Source organism: Hemiscyllium ocellatum, chromosome 24 (genome assembly GCF_020745735.1).
Source record: "Hemiscyllium ocellatum isolate sHemOce1 chromosome 24, sHemOce1.pat.X.cur, whole genome shotgun sequence".
In the NCBI taxonomy this organism is placed as follows: domain Eukaryota; kingdom Metazoa; phylum Chordata; class Chondrichthyes; order Orectolobiformes; family Hemiscylliidae; genus Hemiscyllium; species Hemiscyllium ocellatum.
In genome coordinates, this window is record NC_083424.1 from 13,508,009 (window position 1) to 13,530,695 (window position 22,687).

The window sequence follows — 22,687 nt, forward strand, 5'->3', positions numbered from 1 at the left end:
ACAGCAGTTGCTAAGCCTTTTGGCTTTAAACAGGCCCTGGCTTAGGAAATCCTCTTTTACTGCTGACAATTAAACAGGGGATTCGAGAATCAAAGTGGGTGCCTGTCACACTGCTTTCAAACGAGTACAGTGTATTCATGAGCAATCAAACCCTTTGTGGCTCAGTGTTTAACACCTCAAAGTCCAGGTTCAGGACATGTTGTCGCTAAAGGCGTGTGGTTCAGCAGGCTATGAATCAGCCTGGTTGATTAGCTCAGTTGGCTGGATGGCTGGTTTGTAATGAGGAGGGACACCAAGCAACAATTTTGCTCAATTCTCACAGATTGAGGCTACCATTCCTGTCTTCACAACCTCACATTAAGTGTTCTGACTATCGGGTTAATCTCAGCACCAGTTATCACTCTCTCAAGTGAGAGTAGAACTATGATGACTTGACTTTTCACACTTTTTACTACCCTCCAAATGAGAAGGACATCTATCAGGAAATGTCAAACAAACAACAGTTCACTCGGATTTCTTCAAACAGCCACTCACATACAGACCACGCTGCTGTCTCCTCCGTGCTGAGGAAGGTCAGAACGGGGAGAGATCCAAACGGGATGAAGATAAAGTGAACAATGATCCCAAGCATCTTTGTACTCAAGCCTGCTCCAGCATTATTCCAGTAAACATTGTGGGTCTAAATGCCTAGCCTTACTTTAATGCATCTAAATCCAAAGATCAAAAAGACAATTGCATAAATATCAGTATGGTGACCATGGCAACAGATCAAAGGCTTTCACAGAAGAATGTATTCAAAATCTGACAAAAGACCGCAGACAAAAGTTGAATTTCCCCATTTAGTCCCTGTAAAAATCCAGACTCCCAGAGAAACTGTGTTCCAGAATTCAGTTCCAGCATTAAACATGTCTCCTTGGCAACAGCGATGAGGCCTATACTGGCTATAAGCCTGCACCTAAACATCATCTGCTGCACAGTGATTGAGGATGTCAGGTGGCAGGATTCCTTCTCGATCTGTAACCAGCCAAACACTGGAATATCTCAGAGGTGCTCGGGGGTGATAACTAAATGGGCTCAGTCATGTCTTTTAATAGCATTGCTCCTTAATAACATTAGATTGCTATTCAAATATGTTGAGAGAGTCATTAAAGGAATTAGACCCAGCAAAAGAGTAATAGAACTGACAAAAAAGTCAAGATTAATTATGTTTGGACACTAATGTTTATTTACTCAAATGACAGACTTCAAAGATATTTAAATTATTTTTAAGGCATGAATCATACTGACATTGAATACAAGTGATTTTAAGAATGGAAGAGGTCAAAATGCAAAAGGCTTATCAATTTCTCAAAAGTCAAGTCCAACTATTGACAATATCATTATCACCTGTTACTTCACTAGCAAGAAAGTGACTTCTCAACACTATAATGTCCCCATCAGAGGCAATTCCTGGTAACTTTTTCAGTTTCCCTTTATATCCTCTGTCGGAAAAAAATAGTAGCTCTGCCCTTTCTCTTCACAGAATTCTTGACTGATGCAGTTCAGGACTTGGCGGACAAGAAAGGGTATTTTTGTACAAATGTAATTTTGTTGGTAGCTTGACTGAAATCCACAGTTTTAAATCCTGCATTTCCCAGCCTTAAGCACACTACAGCAAGGCATCCAGCAATTGGGCTTAATTGAAGAAACAGCTCAGATTGATTCTTTATTAAATGGATCAGATAGGCCTTTTCTGTTAAAGTATATAAAACTAGTCAACTTAGCGCAGCTCACACTTGAGTGTGACTTACAATAGCGTGATGGATTGACTGTGTTTTCGGACAGGAAAGAAATAAGTACTCCATTTCTTTTGCTTTTTCTTCCTTTTTACAACCTACAAGAAGTGATTCTTACCCTGCTCCTGAAAAGGAAGCTGGTTATTTGGTACATATCTGGTAAGCGACTAAAGTTTATTCCGTTGCTAAGGTTCAACATAATATAACAATTGATGGTACTGTTAACAAAATTTACAAAACACAATAAATGAAATAATTAGTTTATTATAACACATTGAGGATGGCAGTGATGTGTCACTGCTGTTGCATGTAGGAGTTCCCAGCTGAAAATGTGATCCAGGGCAATATGACTGCAGCTCCTTCACTGCAGTTTTTGAGTTGCACTACAGACATTGTGATGCATCATGGAGGGGAATTTCCCTGAAGTCATTGTGCTAGGAAACACTCACACTGTTTAGAATAGGCTTTTCTGGTTTGGTAAGTGTTCAGTAATTAGACAGTGCGGCTGGAAGTGAAACAGGTAGAGGGATCCAGAAGGCAGGAATTCAGGACCCTCGACTAAAATATCTGTCCTCCACCTTTGAAGTTCTTTCAGCTTGACAGTGAGGACCATAGGGAGGATGAACTAACTGGCCACAGGACCATGGTACAGTACGTCATTTAGATTTAGAAAGATATGGGCCAACCGCAGTTGAATGGAACTAATTCAGTTTAGGTAACCGGATCAGCATGGACGAGTTGGGCTGAAGGACCATGCTGCATGACCCTATGCCTTCAGGTAGGGCTAACAATACAGAATGTAATGGTGTTAAGGGTCAGTACAGCGAGAGGGTTTAGCACAATTCTCTGTAGCAAAGAATGTAAGTCCAGGTGGTTGGCATGAACTGGTCAGTGCCCAGGGTGCAGCACATCTACTTAAGTCTGCAGAGGAGTTGAGGTGGGCATCCACCATCTCCATAGAGATCCCAACAACATAGGCAGATGAAAGAAGAGGTTTCTCTGGATTCAGCGTGAAGAGTTCGGAGCTAGGCAGAACTTCAAAGATCATAATCTCTAGATTAGTACCCAAGCCACATGCAAATTGGCAGAGTGCAAACCATATTCAGGAGGGGAACATGCAACTGAAGGTCTGCCATGGGTTCCATTGTATGGAGCACTAGCACTGGTATTGGGAAAAGTGGGCTCTGTAACACTGAGATAGTCTATACCTTTACTGTGCTGGTGCCGATGTTTGTGCTGACCATGTAACTAGGGAAGTGTAGTGATTGAAACAAGGTTAGCCAATTGGATCTCATTAAGTAAGAGATCTCTGACTGGGGCTGTTAATCCTGTGCCAATCAGGGAGTCCTGGCTGACAGATATGAACAGGAATCACAGGGATTCTCCTCACTAGGGACTGGCTCTGAGCCGGCTCAGAGGCCATGAACAGTGCTTGTGTAAATTAAGGAAGACTTGGTGATGGGTTACCGGCCTCCTGGAGTTATTTCACAAAGAAGAGAAGATTTTAATAATGAGAGCAAGGGATCAAATTTGGAAAGATGTAGTAAATTAAAGAATAGAGACATGACAAAAGAGAAAGGTATTTATACGAGAAATGATAAACAGGCCATGGAAGGAACATACAGACAGTATTCATCTAAGAGTAAATCAACAGATAAAACAAGAATTTACAAAAATAGCAAAAGGATAAAACCTTGAAAGCTCTGAATCTAAAATCATGTAACATTTGAAGTGAAACAGGGAGCCTAATTAGAAATAAATAAAAATGATCCAGTAGCCATTGAAAATATGTGGCTGAGAGATGAGTTAGATTAGGATTGGATTCTTGAAGGGAACAGGACACTCAAGAAGGACAGGAAGGTAGAAAAAGGTGGAGGGGTGACTCTGTTAGTTACTGATGGTAAGATGACAATAAAGAGAGATGACCTATGTTCAGGAAGCCAGGATACAGGGACTTTGTTGATGTCTCCTTCCTTTTCCAGTTCCTCCAATTTGCCTTTAGCTGAAACTCTCATCGGAAGTTGCCACACTGGTCTCAGACTTTCATCTACCTTGAGATGAACATTCTTTGGGGACACATCTGGAAAAACATCTTTGCAATCTTTTAGGATTTATTCAGCCATCGATGGCTTAGTACCCTGTGAAGCACTTCAGATCTTCAAGTGATATGCAAGCGGGTTTTAATCCAAGCTTTAAAATTACTTCAGCTGTGATAAGTGGATTTTACTTAAAATCTACCATATGTAACTCCAGGCTTTCATTCTCCTCATTGCATTGGGCTCTCAATTTAATTTATCCTCTTGGGGTGAGCATTGTTCCATTATAGAGCCTCAATCTTATCTTTGATGGCTTCATTATTGGGTCACTATGTTGAGTGACTTCCCACAGGTCTACGGAGCTCATCATGTGGTATCTATTTGAAATTTCACATTCATTTGATGCTTTCCTTTTGCGGTCATCATTCTACCATCATTAATCTTTCATCCCCTTTACATCTGGCAACTCCAACCCACTGTGTGGTATAGAGTGACTTGTCAGAACCACAGGAGAAAGTAAGGATTGCAGATGCTTGAGACCAGAGTCGACAGTGTGGCGCTGGAAAAGCACAGCAGGTCAGGCAGCATCCGAGGAGCAGGAGAATCGGCGTTTCGGGCAAGAGTCCTTCATCAGGAACTATCTTGTCAGAACCATCATCCGACATGTCCCAGCAGCCCCCAGCTTTCTCAGCTCGCTCTGCTTCTTTCCAGCGAAAGATCTGTGTGAGAAAGTGATTCAGCTTCTTGCAGTTTGAGCACTGCTTTTCCCACACCAGACACGCTTCCTGTCCATTTGCTGCAGTCCCCTCATTGGCATTTAGACCTGTCCTGCTGCCCCACCTACTGAAAGGTTTCTCTTTTATTTCCTCACCTCTGATGTTAAATGTATACTATTTGCATTGGCAGAGGAATCAAGATTAGGCCTTCAACATTTCTACCATGTGGCTTTTCTGCTTTTCAATGTACAACAGGACAAGAGCTGTGAAGGTTAGGGCTAGGCTTAGATTGTGAAGGTTCAATATTTTTAAGCTAGAGGCCGATAGATCTCTGCTTACCAGGGCTACAGGGTGGGTAAAAGCAATGGAAGTGTTTGATCTGCCATGAATGGTGGGGCAGACTTGATGGACTGAATGGCCTCCTCTTATTCCTATGTCCTTATACAGCTTGTAGCACCCTTTCACCAGCACTGATAATAGAGTTGCTACTTTTAGTTTACTTGTGGCTATCTTTCATTTCAGACTCTGAGATGGAAAGAAACTTGAATTCAGTCTCAAAAAACTGTTCAACTCCTCAGGAACAAGGAGTGGGAAATTTGCAACCATGCAGCCTCACCCAGCAGTCCCGAGTTAAAGACTGTTACTAAAAAAGGTTTTATAAAAAATTTTTTTTTAGCCCTGGTATTAGTTGCAATAGCTGGCTGCCTTGCAGCTTTCAAAACCAACACAAGGTTTAGCTGCACACATCTGATACCATGTTCCACGTGCAGGCTTAAAGTCTTCTCTCTCCAAACTGCACACTGGAGCTGACATGACTGTGGCATATCACCATTTACTCACACACTGCTCCAGGCAGACAGGGCTTCACATCAACCAAACATTAGCACGTTCACCGTGGCTGCACTCCATCAGAGTGCTAGCAGCCACCTTGTACTTGAATCTATTGTTATGAAGATGTGGGTGTACTGTACTTTTAAGAGAGTTAAAAGTTAGCAGTGGCAGTGCCAAGTGTTCTCAATAAGACACAATGTAACGTGCGGTCCAGCTACTGGGATAGCTGGTTGCCTGGAAACAACAAAACAGATTTGAATTATGCCAATTAGTTTAAATTATACCCCAAAAAATACCAAGCTCCAATCCAGTTTGAATTGCGTATATGACAAACTTAAAAGCTAATGATGCAATCCAACGCTTTGGGGGTAAAAGACCAGAGAAAATTGAACAGTTGAGAGGAGAACTGCCAAGCCAACAACATCTGCACACTGTCCAAAAAATAGCTCTTTTAAATGGTATCTTAATCAATCAGTAACCTGTGAAGCAGACTTCCCAAGGAGAAAAAGACAGGAATTCAGAGAAAACTGGAAGTAGTCTGGTTTTCAGATAAGTGTTGTTTTGTAAATCTTAGTTGGGAGTTTTATTGGACTAGTATTATAGAAGAGGAAGGTAAAAGATAAGTTAGAGAAGGACTTGTAAATAGTTGTTAGTTAATTATTATCTGTTATACTTTAAGAAATAAAGTTGTTAATGTTTACTTTACGCAGTTCTTGGCCTATTAAGTTTTCACAGATTACTGCACGGGAAAATTTTTTCTGTGCTCCAGCTTTTAAATTAAGCAGGAGAGTTTACCCTGTGTTGTAACACTATGGAGCAAAACTTGAATCCACGTCCATTATGTGAAAGTGTCATCCGCTGAGCCACCGAAATAATTCAAAAACAGCACTAAAATTGACATCAAACTGCACTGCTGGCTGATTGGAGCTTCATTATGCATTAAGTCCAGGATAATGAAAGAGTAAACTGAATACTCTGGGGGCAATGCTTTTATCTAGCTGAAATATTTAGTTTTCATCTCTTTGCTGACAGCCAGTTATGACACAATGGATCTAAGCAGATCTTGGCAGAGAGGAAGTGGAGTCTGGGTGACTACAGAGAGATTTTCCTGTGAAATATGTGGGACTAGACTGGCCTGAATCCACATTAGGCACAGACAGCACTCACTGTGGGCTCATAAATGAGGGGTCAAAATCAACTAGGCAAAAGTGTGGACTGCAGCTGCTGGAAATCAAAGTCTAAATTAGAGTGGTGCTGGAAAAGTACAACAGGCAGCATCCGAGGAGCAGGAAAATTGACGTTTCGGGAATAAGCCCTTCATCAGGAATGACCTGCTACGTTTTTCCAGCACCACTCTAATCTAGATTCATAAATGAAGGGTCATCATACTGTGGAGCAAAGACGCAGTCTCAGAATTAAAGACCCATCATTTAGGAACTAAAGAGGAGGAGAAACATCTTCACTCAGAAGGTTATGAATTGTTGTAATTCTCTGCCATAGAACACTTTCAAATGTCAAATATTGAGTACATTCAAGGCTGAGAATGATCACTGTTTAATCTCTTAGGCATGATTTGGAGATGTCGGTGTTGGACTGGGGTGTACAAGGTTAAAAATCACACAACAGCAGGTTATAGTCCAACAGGTTTAATTGGAAGCACACTAGCTTTCGGAGCATCGCTCCTTCATCAGGTGATTGTGGAGTGCTCGATCCTAACACAGAATTTATAGCAAAAGTTACATCACACTGCAAATTTTTGCTATAAATTCTGTGTTAGGATTGAGCCCTCCACTATGACCTGATGAAGGAGCGTTGCTCTGAAAGCTAGTGTGCTTCCAATTAAACCTGTTGGACTATAACCTGGTGTTGTGTGATTTTTAATCTCTTGGGGGAATCAAGGGATTCGTGGAGTGGGCAGGAAAGTGGTGTTCCTGCAGAAGAAGGTCCAATCCATATTGGATTAGCTTGAATGACAGGGCAGAGTGAAGGGGCCAAATGGCCTCTGCTGCTCCAATGTCTTCTCCCTTTATGATATTTGAAGCTGATTGCAGCAGGAGCTCAGATCTCCTGCAGAGGTGCGGAGAGGACTGAAGGGAAAAACAATTATCGCTGGGAAATGTTCAAACACATTCGAACCAGGCTGAGATAGTAACTTTCATCCAATTTCTTTATTTTCATCATAAAGTACCTTTTGGATTCTGAAAAATCTGCTTTACATTGTAAAGTGCAGAGAAATTAGCTGACCAGAGTGAGTTAAAAACAATAATTGGATCCTTCCAGGTAAATGATCCCGTCAAATGTTAATGAGTGACATCGGCTTCACCATCGGCTTCATCATCGGCTTCACCATCGGCTTGTGGAGCTCTGAGGGTTTCCTCACTTGGGGGCGGTGAACTGGAAGGAGCCCTTCTGATGCCACTGCATGTCTCTCAGACGGCGGATGGACTGCATCTGGGGCTGCTGGGCACACCAGTCATTCCAGTGTCTGTACTCTCCCATCTCAAACAGGTACTGGTACCCTCTGTATCCAGGGTACTGATAACCAACCCAACTGAAACACGGAACGAGAATATCATCAGATTCCGTTACCCCTCCAAAACCCAGCTCCCCACCACCCCCCTCCCCCTTCCTTGGCAGATCAAGTGTGATCAGGGCGAGCACTTCATTATACCATCCTCCCAGCACCCAGCCCCCTCATCCCCTGTCAATGTTAGAAATGCAGGTCCCTTTAACTGTCAACCAAAACAGACCTGGAGTAAATTGAGACAAAAAAAAACTGCAGATGCTGGAATCCGAGGTAGAAAGGCAGGAGATTGGAAGAACACAGCACACCAGGCAGCATCAGGAGATGGAGAAGTCAATGTTTCAGGTTTCCTGAGGTGGGATTACACCTAAAACATTGTCTTATCCCCTCCTGAAGCCGCGTTCCTCCAGCCTCCTGATTAGATTAGATTCCCTACAGCGTGGAAGCAGGCCCTTCGGCCCAACCAGTCCACACTGACCCTCCGAACAGTAACCTACCCAGACCCATTTCCCTCTGACTAATGCACTTAACACTATGGGCAATTTAGCATGGCCAATTCACCTAATCTGCACATCTTTGGACAGTGGAAGGAAACCAGAGCACCCCCAGGAAACCCACACAGACACGGGGAGAATGCGCAAACTCCACACAGACTGTGCCCCGAGGGTGGAATTGAACCTGGGATCCTGGTGCTGTGAGGCAGCAGTACCAGCCACTGAGCCACCGTGCCATCCACTTGCCTGCCAGAGTAGATTGAGAAAAAGTGACATTCTTTGGACTCTGCATCTAGGAGATGGGCCCTGATGATGCACTGGTAGTGTCCCTACCTCTGAGCCAGGAGACCAGGGTTCATGCCCCCAGAGAAGTGAAGCAATACCTCTGAACAATTTGATTGGAAAATATTGGGGGAAAAAATAGACATGGGTTCTGAAATTTAACTGATAAGACTTTATGATTACTTTATGATGGTTCATTTTTAAAAGATGGGCTCTGCATTCTGGGTAGCTTGAGAGATGGAACATAGTGTACACCAACACCCTTGAAGTCTTTCGAGAGGGCAGGGGGCATTACAGGGGTGGAGTACATTATTTCCCCCTACAACTCCCATTTTGATTGAAGCCCCTTACTCTCCTCCTCCCCTCCTGCATCTCTGTTATTGTTGCTCTGCCTGTCATTCGCAATGGTTGACATTCATTCATTTGGTTACTGACAGGGGCAATATTGAGATGGTTTATCTGAGAAAAAAGGGACTTTGGGGAGAGACTAGTGATCCAGACCACCCCACCCCCAAACTCCCCAGGCTAATATCTGGGGTCATGTGTTCAAAGCCCACCGTAGCAGATGATGAAAATTTTAATTCAATATTAAGTCTGGAATTCAGCTCGTCAAATGGTGACCGTGAAAACACAATCAATTGTTGCTAATTCCCTTTAGGGAAGGAAATCTGTCTTCCTTACCTGGTCTGACCTACATACGGATACAGCTCCAAATTAACTTAAGCCTGAAATGGCCCTCGAAATCCCCTTGGATCAAGAGTCAATTAAAAATAAGCAATAAATGCTGGCCCAGATAATGGCCTGGATGGAATTTAAAGAAAAGGAGATGTGCTCTATAATTGGGTGATTTGATAGCAGGTTCTCTAAAATCATAATAAAGAAAGAGTTAATTCTGCCCCACTGACACCATTTTGATGGAGCTCCCTCCCCTCTTTTCCACACCATTTTGATTTGTTGGGCATTGTCGCACTGCCCCTAGTGAGCACTGCTTGTAATTTGCTTTCTCGATTCATTATTTGGGGGATTTGGGTGGCAGACTTTCCTTTGTAAAAATGAGCTGGGATCTTGGCGGTGGTGAGGAGTGGGGGAGTGGTCACTGCCTGCACCTCCCTCTCAGTTATATCTACGCCAGGTGCCCTTTGTATCGGAGGGGTACTTCCGAGGTTCTAAGACTGTTGGACACCAGGGGAGTGGGAACACGTCTTTTCCTCCTTTAGTGACTTGTTGAACTTTTCCTTCATTTCAATTGTTGAAGGTCCAGACTGCGCCATATTGTTTCCTATTTCAGGAAAGGTAAAAACTGGTGTTTGTGGATTTACAAAAAAAAACCCAGAAAATCTCTGCAAGTCTTTTGCTGCATCATGCAACATACGGTCTATTAAATACCCCCGATCTTAGAAAGTTATAGCTGGTAAATAGAACTGTCCAGCCTCAGGCAAGGCTTCACTGCTCAATCAGAAAGTTTCAGATGTAATTTCCAGTCTCCAATGATTGAGAGTAAGATCACATTGAAGGGTGTATCCCAGTCAGAGAGACCACTAACACTCATTGTTGTCAAGACAGATGTGGAACCTGGGTGAGGGAAGACAATCCCTAATAAGCCCTGACTGAAAATTGCACTTGAATCCCAAGGTATGACAACTGGTTTAATAAAAACACAGAGATTGTTGGAGAAACTCAGCAGGTCTGACAGGATCTGTGGAAAGAGGAACAGAGTTAATGTCTCGAGTTTGATATGACCCTAGTTCAGAACCGTAAGGGGCTGGAAAATGATGCCTGAGATGTAGCCTCAAATTAGATAATAATGGTAGGTGTGCACAGATGTAGACTTCAACAGTTTCCTCATTTCCCCTTCCCCCACCTCACCCTTGTTCCAAACTTCCAGTTCAGCACTGTCCCCGACTTGTACGGACTTGTGCGACCTGCCTAGCTCCTTTTCCACCTATCCACTCCACCCTCTCCTCCCTGACTTATCACCTTCATCCCCTCCCCCACTCAACTATTGTACTCTATGATACTTTCTCCCCACCCACCCTCCTCTAGCTTATCTCTCCACGCTTCAGGCTCACTGTCTTTATTCCTGATGAAGAGCTTTTGCCTGAAACATCGATTGCGCTGCACTTTGGATGCTGCCTGAACTGCTGTGCTCTTCCAGCACCACTAATCCAGAACAGAGAAAAGTAAGTCGGCAATATTGACAGCAAACATCACGCAAGAAGACACTAGTGGGGGAGCAGGGGATGGGGGAGGGCTGTTGCTATAAAAACGGTGTCAAAATGTGTGGTGCTGGAAAAGCATAGCCAGTCAGGCAGCATCTGAGGAGCAAGAGAGTCGACGTTTCGAGCATAAGCTCAACATCAGAAATGTCTGATGAAGAACTTATGCCCAAAACGTCCACTCTCCTGCTCCTCGGATGCTGCCTGACCTGCTTTTCCAGCACCACACTCTTTGACTCTATCTCCAGCATCTGCCATCCTCACTTTCTCCAAGTTGGCTATAAAAATGGAGGTCGGTGTTCATACTCTAAAGTTCTTGAACCCAGTTCTGTGCCCTGAAGGCTGTATGATGTCAAAACAGAAAACAAGCTGTTGTCCCACTTGGGTGGCTTCACTAGAACACTGCAGCCAGCCCACGGTAGAAATATGAACAAGATAACATGAAGAAATGGCAAGAGACCAGGAGACTTGGGACATTCTTACAGAAGAGAGGGGGCTTTCAACAACATCATCCAGTCTGCGTTTGTCTGTCCCATGTAGAGGAGACTGCACTGTGACAATTACTCCACTAGTTTATTTTAAATTTAATCATACCAAGAAACTCAGGCTCATGATCGTTGGCAACTAGAGCCACAAACCATCTTCACTCTGTTTGCAATATCTCTTCATGGGAAAGCCTCAGGGTGTAGTACACAAAGATAAGCTTGAAGATTAGAGTGGTGCTGCAAATGCACAGCAAGTCAGGCAGCATTTGAGGAGCAGGAAAGTTGACGTTTCCTGCTCTCCGGGTGCTGCCTGACCTGCTGAGCTTTTCCAGCACCACTCTAATTCTGACTCGGATCTCCAGCATCTGCAGTCCTCACTTTTGCCACAAAGATAAGCTGCCTATATTCTGCATGGTGGGTGCACTTATGGAACGAATTGCTCATGGGGTTTGTGGTGGAGATACTCACGTGCCGCTGGGAACTCTCACACTGCCCACACGGTCACAGAAACCATACGCCCACAGGCTTGGGATGTCATCCTCAGTGATCTCCATCTTATTTCCTTGGAATTCCGTTAGTTCAAACAGGCAGATTTTGTGCTCCTGGTTATCCTGAGAGCAATGAAAGAAATTGCAAGCATTTTAGTTTTAATTTTGCAATGACCTTCCTTTCCCATTATGGATAGTTCGTTACACGTTGTGTTACAAAACAGTAATTTCACTTCTGAGGGTTGTTATATTATTAATCAGCGATAGAATGATCAAGGCCTAAAGTGTAGAACATGACCAATAAGCAGGGAGATTGAGATGGTCATTATGTTAACAGCAGTTTTAATGTTATCCCCTTGTATTTCTAGTTCATATTGAGAAGGATTTTAATGTTAACTAATACCTTATTTCTTTATTTTTCTACTTATTCTATGAAGGTAATGCTTAATTTTTTAAACTTTGCTTCGTTTATTCCTTTGCACCTAAGTATTTTATATCTAAGATGGCACCATGTGGTGACATTGTACACTTTTCACCGTACTCCTGTATTTGAGAACACATGACAATAAAATCTAAATCTAAATCGAGATTGTGTTACAAAGGGGAAGCTGGGAAGTGAGGAATGCCAAAATCTTCAATAATATGAGACATTGCACTGACTCTTGATTTCAAAGGCAATGTGGAGGCAAAGTAAAGGGTTGCATTATTGTTGGAGCTGCATGTAACCAGGCAATATTCTATCACACTCCTCACTTGTGCCTTGCAGATGGTGGACGGGCTTTAGAGAATCAGGCAAGTTGACTTAACTTGTCCCAGTGTTCCTAGCCTCTGACCTGCTCCTGTGGATAAAGGATTTATACAATGCTCCAATTCAGTTTCTAGTATATGGTAACCCCCTGAATGTTGATAGTGGGGGGCTTCAGATGGTAATTAAATTGAAAGTGATGGAACGTCGTGGAGAGTTAACAAAAGCGAAATGCTGCTGATGTTGGAAATCTGAAGCAAGCACAATGAGTGCTGGAGAGACTCAGCAGACTTGGCAGCATACACGTGGAGAGAGAAACAGTTAGCATTTCACATCTGGTACGAATCCTCTTGGCTTCCAAAAAGGAGTGATCCCGGACTCGAAACGTGTTTTTCTCTCTCCAAAGATGCTGCCAGACCTGCTGAGCTTCTCCCTGTGCTTGATGGAGAGTGAATAAGAGGTGATGAAGTGAAAATGTATTTTACGTTTGATTGATGGGGTTGCTCTGGTATAACTTAAGTCACCAATTATTTAACAGCTCCTCTGAGGAAGTTACCATGCAGATTGGTCGGAAGGACATGAAGCGATCACTCCTGTAGCTGTTGGACCAGGAATCCCAGCGTGGATACTCTCCTTTCTCCAAGATGAACATCTCTCCACGGAAATTAGATTGTTCAAAGGCAACCCAGCTACAGGGACAGAACACAATTAACGTCAGCTCAAAGAGGGAAGGCTGGTATCTCTGAGAAGCAGCAGTTTGTTTATTGATAATATCTCTTGAAGTCCTTTCCTAGCTGGCTTGTATCAAAGTAATAGATGATGATAGCAGAGACACAACGGGCTGGAGTTACCGCTGTGGTCTTCTGGAGTCCCTTCATTGGGGAGCTCTGCACCATTAGGGGTGCAATCCTCACTGTGATTTTGTCCCAGGGCTGCCAATTCATGGTCAGAAGTCTGACATCCATTCAAGTAAGGAGAGCAGATGGGATTTTGAAAATGCACAGTGAGTCATAAGAGGGTAAGTGAGGGGACAGGGGGCTTCAAGGTAGGAGGAGCCATCCCTCAAGATTTTAAAAGTTTTTTTTTAGAATGGCTCTTCCAAACAGGCTACCAACTGAGCTGGGGTATGATTGTTGGGGTGTGTGTGTGTGTGTGTGCGTTTAGGCCAATGTTTGTTTTGGGGCAAGGTTCAGAGTTCTCCAAAGAGCAGCCCCAACTCCTGTCAACCACAAGTTGATAAGGAGCGATGCAGGGCTTTCCACCTGCTCTGCCACCTAGAGGCCATCTCCGGTTAAGCTGCTGGCCTGCAGGATTGGATCATTGGCCTGGGATCCTGTGGATGGTTTAATGGATGATCCATTGTGTTCAGGTCAGGTAGGTCTGTGACGCCTCCCCCCCTCCTCGCCCCCTCCAATCCTGGCTCTAGAAAGTTGTCCCTGTTCAGGATGGAGCCAAAGAGTTGCCCATGCACAGGCTGTTGATGTTACATCTTCAACCCCACCCCCAGCTTCAATCAATCGGCTACATTTTCCCATGTTTCCCATACTGTACTGGTGAGGATACACAGAATCAAAGAGATTGGAAGCAAGCCAGCCCCATTGAGTCTTAGGTGGCTCCTTTGAAATTGCAACCCAGTTAGGCCCAGCCAGCTCTCTCTGAGTAAAAAGTGAGGTCTGCAGATGCTGGAGATCAGAGTTGAAAATGTGTTGCTGGTTAAAGCACAGCAGGTTAGGCAGCATCCAAGGAACAGGAAATTCAACGTTTCGGGCCAGAGCCCTTCATCAGGAATTTCCAGCCAGCTCTCTTCCCCATCTCCCTGCATGCCCCAGGAGACACAGACTGCAATCTTGAGGGAACAAATAGGTGACGACCCCAAGTCTCTGTGAATTACACATCACCAAGACATTAAGAGGTTTCTATCAGCGAAGTATCTGGTTTCTACTGACACCCGGCATCGACCAGGATTAAGGGATTGAATGTCAATCCACACTGCGGAACTGTATATTGAAGCTGCAAAGTGAAATTCCATTGCACTCAATTAAGTTATGAGGAGAGATGAGAGCAGCCTGTTTTGTCTAGAATCTGGAAGGTTAAGGGGTGATCTGAGCAAAATCTTCAAGATGTTAACTGGAAAAGACAGTGTAAATAAAGGTAAACTATTCCCACTGGTTGGGAATTGGAGAACTAAGGAGCTGAGTCTGAGAATTAGGGCCAGACTGTTCAGGAGAGATGTTAGAAAGCACTTCTACACACATGGGAGAGGTTTGGAACTCTCTTCCACAAATGACAGTGGATGCTGGATTAATTTTAAATCTGAGATTGATAATTATTTGTTAAGTAAAGGAATTAAGGGAAATAGGGCACAGGCAGGTGTATGGAGTTAGGCCGCAGATCAGTCACAATCTCATTTAGTGGTGGAACAGGCTTGAGGGGCTGAATAGCCTTCTCCTGTCCCTATTTCATGCTTTCGCTGACCTGGATTTTAATAAGAGTCCAGTGGTATCCTGGGCCTGTCAGTAGGAGTTGGCTCAAACACCTCTCAAGGACACACAATCTGGTCATGAGTGGACTCCTGTCTACTTCGCTCACTGCCCTAACAGCATTTGAGTTCAGTTGAGGGTAACTCACGGTCCACACTCCACACGGACACTGCCAACTCGATCGAAGTTGCGATCGCACAGGTTCATGCACTCAGTGGAAAATTCCATGAACCTGCCCTGGAAATTCTCCTGCTCATAGATGTAGATCTGCAGCAAAGGAAGAAAAGCAGTCAGATGGCAAGAACCAAATTAATCCATATTTCTCAGACCGACCTTGATCTTTTCATTAGTGTTTCTTGAGGCCTCTGTCTTTTCAAATAGCCTGTGGGAGGTTATTGGGATGAAGCTACTGGCAAAGGACTTTTCTTTTATTTCATAGAATCCCTACAGTGTGGAAACAGGCCATTCAGCCCAACATGTCCACACTAACCCTCCAAAGAGTATCCCACCCAGACCCATTCCCCTACCCGATTATTTTATATTACACCTGGGCAATTTAGCACAGCCAATCCACCTAACCTGCACATCTTGGGACTGTGGGAGCACCCAGTGGAAACCCACACAGACACAGGGAGAATGTGCAAACTCTACGCAGACAGTCACCTGAGGGTGGAATCGAACCCGGCTCCCTGGTGCTGTGAGGCAGCAGTACTAACCACTGAGCCACTGTACCCCCTATGATACATATAGTTGTCCAGTACTAACATGGGTATCTCACATACAGCAATGTGCTGGAGAATGACCATCTAATTTTGTTAATAACAGAGTGTTTTGCTATAAACGATGCTGCATGTGAGCTGAGGAATCAATGCTTGCTGCTGACACAGGGTAGGTGGTGGTGGGGGGACAGATTTTCATGTGAAGATAAAGACAGTTCTGAAATCAGAGCATTTGGGCTGGTCTGTCAGTCTTCCTTCATTTCCACGGTTCATGGGAATTGTTAAAGAGAGGGCAGGGGTGAGCCGAGAGCCCACGCGTCTCCAAATGACCTTCTATTAAGCTCGTTGGAGAGCTTGTTAACAGGCCAGAGAAGAACAGAATCAAATGTTCAATGTTCACAACAGGAAGAGGGCATGTGAGTGTGGAACTGTCAGCACAACACAGTCATTATTCATTATAGTGGCTGCAGTAATCATCCAGGGGAAAAAACAGAGAAAAGGTTTATAGCACAGAAAGTAGCCCTTCAGCCCATCAAGTTTGTACTCAAAAACAAGCAGCCAACCATTCTAATCGAATAGTCAAATGGCAGTGCTGGTGGAATGGCACAAGTGGCCATCACTTGAGCAGAATGGCTTGATAGTTCAAGCAGGAAGCTCTCAGATATTTGTAGAAATGTATCCAATAGGAACCAGGAGTAGGCCATTCGGCCCACTGAGCCAGATCTGCCTTTCAACTCGATGGAGTGGCTGATGTCATGTGGATTTCTAGCAGAGCCGACGCTGCCAAACCTCTCCTTTCCTGCCTGCCACCATTGCCCCCTGGCTTGCTGTGTTCTTCTGGCCTCCTACTTGTCTACCTTGGATTCCAGCATCTGCAGTTTTTTTGTCTCTAACCTGGGCAAGGGCTGGCTAAAACATGGCTGCCTTTTGCTTTTGGAGAATCACCCTCCATCATGAGGGCTATATTGGGCACCAAACTCAACCCTGGGCCAATTTAGGAGAGGTGGATGCCTAATGGTAATGCTATTGGACTTGCAATCCAAAGGCCCCAGGCTAACCTTCTGGGGGCACGGGTTTGAATCCCACCAGGGCAAAAGTTTCAAATTCAATATGAAAATCTGGAATAAAAAAAAGCCTAATGGCAGCCTCAGACAAAAATGGAAGTTACTGGAAAAGCTCAACAGGTCTGGCAGCATCTGTGAAGAGAAATCAGAATTAATGTTTCAGGTCCTGTGACCCTTTCTCGACTGCCATAAGGAAAAAACTCATCTGGTTCCATAATGTCTTTTAGGGAAGGAGATCTGCCTTCTTTACCTGGTCTGGCCTACATGTGACTCCAGACCCACAGCAATGTGACTGACTCTGAATTGCCCTCCAAAATGGCCCTTCCAAGCCACTTACATCAAGGGACAATTAGAAAGAAAACTTTGATTATCCGAAGGCCACGAGCGAGGAATATTTTGTCTGGATAATCGAATGCCGGATAATATAGTTTAGCCAAACATCGGGACCTTTGTGATCTCGTTTGGAAAATCCGAAATTCAGTTAATCGAATGCTGGATAATCGAGGTTTCTCTGTAAATGCTAGAGTCCACCGGAAGATTGAAGAGAAACTTAGGGCCTCTCCTTTTAAAAATTTCATGATGTCACAGTGATACTGGCCTGCTGGGGGTTCGAGACCTGGATGGGGTCGATTCAGGTGTAAGCCACAGTGTGAACATCTAATACCAGCTGCATCAAGTGAGAAAATGTTTTATTTTACAGAGCCAATGTCCCCCACTTCAATGAGCACAGCATTCAGCTAAGGTCTCTGCCAGCCTGGAAACCAACTGGGATTTCTTTAACACAAACAAGATCAGGGGATCCATCTGGGAAACACCATAAAAGGCTAAAGGTAATTCATAGTCATAGAATCATACAACATGGAAACAGACCCTTCGGTCCAACCAGCCATGCTCCCAAATTAAACTAGCCCCACCTTCCTGTGTTTCGCCCACATCCCTCCAAACCTTCCCTATTCATGCATGTACCCAAAATGTCTTTTAAATGTTGTAATGTACCCATATCCACCACTTCTTCGGCCAGTTCATTTCACACACTAACCACTCTCTTTATAAAAGAGTTGCCCTCAAAACCTTTTTAAATCTTTTTCTTCTCACTTTAAAAATATGTCCCTTAGTTTTGAACTCACCTCTCTCCCACCCACCACCCCCCCCCCGCCCTATAAGGAAAAGACCTTTGCTATTCACCTTTTCTATGTAGGTGACACGGTGGCTCAATGGTTAGCACTGCTGCTTCACAATGCCAGGGACCCAGGTTTGATTCGTCTTGGGTGACCCTCTGTGTGGAGTTTACACACTCTCCCCTGTCTGTGTGGATTTCATCCAGGTGCTCTGCTTTCCTCCCACAGTCCAAAGATGTGCAGGTTAGGTGGATTGGCCATGGGAAATTGCCTCATAGTGACCAGTAATGTGTTGGCTAGGTGGGTTTGCCATGGGAAATGCAGGGTTGCAGGGATTGGTCTTTGGAGGGTCGGTGTGGACTCAAGTGGCCTGCTTCCACAATGTAGGGATTTTATGCCTGTCATGAATTTATATATCTCTATAAGGTCACCCCTCAACCTCCTACACTCCAATGAGAAAAGTCCCAGTCTCTCCTAACTCAAACCCTCCATCCTCAGCAACATCCTGGTAAATCTTTTCTGAGGCCTCTCTAGCTGAATAATACCCTTCCTATAATAGGGCGACCAGAATGGCACACAGTGTCCAGAAGAGGCCTCACTAATGTGTTGTACAACCTCAACATGACACCCCAACTCCTACACTCAGAAATCTGAGCAATGAAGAGCAAGAATGCTAAATGTCTTCTTAACCACCCTGGCTATATGTGACACAAATTTCAAAGGAATATGCACCTGCACTCTACCTCTGTTATTCTTGAACATAACTCAGATGGCTACCATTAAATCCTACCAAAATGTAATATGTTATATTTATCCAAATTAAGCTCCATCGGTCATTCCTCAGCCCACTGACCAAATTTGATCCAGCACGAATCCCTGTGGAGCGCCACTGGTCACAGGCCTCCAATCTGAAAAACAACCCTGCATGACCACCCTGTGTCTTCCACCATCAAGCCAATTTTATATCCAATTGGCAAGCTCACCCTGAATCCCATGTAATCTAACCTTACTAATTATTGTCTTTACATTTAGAATAACCTCCATTGTGTTGAATGGCACTACTATGGTGCCAAACCTCAAATATATCAAGCAACTCTAGACTGGGGATCCAGTGGGCCATTAACAGCAGCAGAATTGTACTCCAGCACAATCTGTAACCTCATGGCCCGGCATATCCTCCACTCAACCATTACCATCAAGGCAGGGGATCAACCCTGGTTCAATGGAGAGTGTAGGAGGGCATGCCAAGAGCAGCCCTACCTTGCTCCCAGATTTCCAACAAGGTGACTGTAAGAAATGGGGAGAACAACTTGGCATTTTAGGGCCATTTGATGAAGTTTATAAACACTAACAAAAGAGGATACACAATATTCCACATCATATTGTTTTGTTTGCAAGAATTTCACTGACTAGCACACCGACAAAGGATCAGCGCTCTGAAAGCTGGTGTATAAGCCCGTTGGACTCTAACCTGGTGTTGTGTGATTTTTAACTTTGTCCACTCCAGTCCAACACCAGCTCCTCCACATCAAGGATATTCTAATGAATTGTAATGTTATAAGGTAGAGAGCATCGTTCAAAGCCAGGTCACACTTCCAAGCTTCACTGTACAATGAAGCTGCAATGTAGACAATTTGTTACTGTTAGGGATTTCTTTGTATAATTGTATCTGTGTGAAGCATCATAGAATCCCCACAGTGTGGAAGCAGGCCATTTGCCCATTGAGTCCACAACAACCTTCTGAAGAGCATCCCACCCATACCCACCCCTGCCCCCTACCCTATCCCTGTATCCCTGAATTTCCCATGGCTAATCCACCTAACCTACACATCCCTGGACACTAACCTGCACAGCATTGGACTATGGGAAGAAATTGGAGCACCCAGAGGAAACCCACACACTCACAGGGAGGCTGTGCAAACTCCACACAGACAGTCATCCAAGGGTGGAATTGAACCCGGGTTCCTAACGCAGTAAGGCAGCAGTGCTAATCATTGAGCCACAGCGCTCAGTATGCTTCTCATCTGTGCTTTTCCCTCTTTCCAGAAGGATATCAGGCCAGAATCCAAAGTGATGCTCACAGCTGAGGCATTCCAAACATGCTCAGCCCCAATAATGACAAAGCTAATGTTTCACATTTCCAACCTCAGTCTATTAGCACCCATGATGAGGAAGGTTCCTTTATGGTTAACACCAGCCTCAACAACTCAGAAGTTCCAAGGAAAGGGAACCGAAGAGGAACTAATGAGGAAATTTGGCAGGTTTTTCTGTAGAAAACTTTGGATAACTTGAATGTGTTTTAATTGAACATTTTTAAAGAGTTTCTGACTGTCGGTTGTTAAACACTGAAGAATGTGAGAAAGGATGTAAATACCAGGAGGCATGGCTAAAATGGTAACGCTAACTGGACTGTAAAAAGAGATTTATGCAGACTTTCATTTAGCTGTAGGGTAATGCACTGGTGAAGCACATTAATACTGAAATCAATTTAAATTATTCAGTAGATAATTATATCTATGAATGGTGACCAAATGTAATTCAGGGAGATGGTAACAAGAAATTAAATTGGATTAAAGAGGAATAAATGTTGTTGAGCCCAGTGAGGTCATCTTTCTTTCAGTTCCTAAAGGCTATTGTATTTGATCAGGTTGGGGAGTTAAGCCACTAAATGCTGCACTTACCTTGAAGTTGCCCGCTGCAGGTTCCCTGGTCTTCAAGCTCTTGGAACCCGGAGCAGGAGCTGTACCAGTGGGTGGAGTGCCCTTTTCCTGAGTGGTGCTTTTCGTAGTCTGAGACATTCTGACTGGTCAGGTCCGATATGGAGTTGATAATAAGAGTGGGAACCGATGCCCGTTCCAAATCCCAACACAGCAAAAGGCACAAGCTGAATTAAAATAACGAGTAAATACTCTCACATCTGAAACAGGTGACACATCAATTCACAGAATAAATTACTTCAAACTGAACTAAGTGAATTTGGAAACTCCATTCCTAATCAGCAAAATAGCTGTCCAATTTATCATCAGATGAACATATTCCATTTTGTATTTATCAGCAACATTCTGCTCAAACTATGTGTAATTAAACACATCTCACACTTTTCCTGTTTTCTATGTTCGCGCCTTCTCATCTCTCTGTCCTGCAATCAACATTTCACAACATGTTCACTCACAATACATCACATCTGAATATGCAAAAATGTAACTGTGTTTTGTATCTCTCCCAAGCCTTTGCTCCACTAAATCCAAAGTGAATGTAATCAAAACCTATGCAATTCATCTCATCTTCCTCAGCCTTGAATTGTCTTGAAGAATTTGTTCATCACTAGACTTCTCAAAATTAAACACCATTAATCCAACTTTTTTTTAAATATCTGGTCTACGTTTCTCCTAATTGACCTATCCCTTCAGCTTTCCTCCATCAATGATGCTCCTTCTGCTCTGCCTTTCCTCCTACATTCTTTATCTCTGATCCTCCCTTTCTCGCTTTCTGTCTCTCTCTTACCTGTGGATCTGGTGCTCACTGCCAGAACGTGATGTCTAACTGATACTCAGGGCTGAATTTATACGCTGGCAAGTACAGCTCTCAAACGAACCCAGACAACAGATTTGACAGCTCATCAAAGTTTGCTACCCAAACTTAATGGTCATCACATATTCCAGCAAATTGTTTTCCCAGGCATTCAGGTGGAATAAGCCTAATTCACTATGAGCTGAAGCAAGCACTTTGCTCTGTTCAAAAGTGATTTACATGTTCCCTGACACCACACAAAATATGAAAATGACTGACAAATGAATTTTGTTCATCACATAACAATGCTGGTGACTGGAATCAACACACACTGACATATATCAGTCTCTAAACTATACGGTGTCAGACATGTCTCTGTGGGCAATGCTCTCACCTTGGCCCCAGATAGTTGTGGATTGAAATCTCACTCCAGAGACATCACTCCAGAATATAATGTGTCACTTCAGTGCACTGCTGAAGGGGTGTTGCATTGTCAGCGACAGCATCTATCAGATCTGATTTTTAACTAAGATCAGGGTTACCCTTACAAATAGACTTTAAAAAATCTCATAACTTCATGAAGAACAGCAATAGAATCTTAATCTCATCCAGTACAGAAGTGGTTCTTCGGCCCATCGAGTCTGTAGCAACAAAAAACTATTCTGGATTTACACTCGTCCCATTTTCCATCAGTTGGTCCATTACCTTGAAGGTTATGATGTCTCAAGCGCTCATCCATGTACATTTGGGAGGTTTCCTGCCTCGAGTACACATTCAAGCAATAATTCCAGACCCCGACCACCCTCTGGGTGCAAGTGTTTTCCTCAAATCCCTTCAAAAGCTCCTGCTTTTCATTTGAAAGTTACACCTCCTTGTTATTGAGGGGGGGGGAGTATTTATTATCCGGTCAACATCTCCAAAATAGATAGCCTGGTCATTATTGCATGAATATTAATGTTAATTTGAGCTTACGACAAGAAAATTGGCTGCCATGTTTCCAATAGCACAATGGTAACCACACTCCAGGAGTTGTTAATTATCTGCAAATTATTTTAGGATCTCCTGAGATTGTGAAAAAGCTATATGAGTGCAAGTCTTTCTTTTCAACATGAAAGTATTTCTAAAATCTGGAAATATCTTGCAGGACAGAGACTCTGCTTGGGTCATCATCACAGCACAATATATTGTGACTGGAATGAAGTCA

The 22,687-nt window shown here is 43.7% G+C and overlaps 1 protein-coding gene across 1 annotated transcript; it reads right to left on the reverse strand.

Moving 5' to 3' along the window:
- Positions 1–7,604: 7,604 nt before the first annotated feature.
- crybb1 (crystallin, beta B1) lies at positions 7,605–21,541 on the reverse strand. The gene is made up of 6 exons (XM_060843926.1): positions 21,478–21,541; positions 20,655–20,857; positions 15,221–15,339; positions 13,149–13,281; positions 11,828–11,970; positions 7,605–7,909 (listed from the first exon to the last, which is right to left on the reverse strand). Exons 2-6 carry the CDS (start codon positions 20,769–20,771, stop codon positions 7,735–7,737), a joined length of 687 nt encoding a protein of 228 aa, XP_060699909.1. The 5' UTR covers positions 20,772–20,857; positions 21,478–21,541; the 3' UTR covers positions 7,605–7,734.
- Positions 21,542–22,687: the final 1,146 nt, after the last annotated feature.

Bases quoted from the DNA above. Each gene is read 5' to 3' on its own strand.
- crybb1 (XM_060843926.1), bottom strand. From the start codon at position 20,771: ATGTCTCAGACTACGAAAAGCACCACTCAGGAAAAGGGCACTCCACCC. The intron at 11,971-13,148 runs GTAACTTCCTCA...CATTGCTCTCAG, and splicing joins CCTTCCGACCAATCTGCATG to GATAACCAGGAGCACAAAAT. The intron at 7,910-11,827 runs GTGAGTATCTCC...TCCGTGTTTCAG, and splicing joins GTGAGAGTTCCCAGCGGCAC to TTGGGTTGGTTATCAGTACC.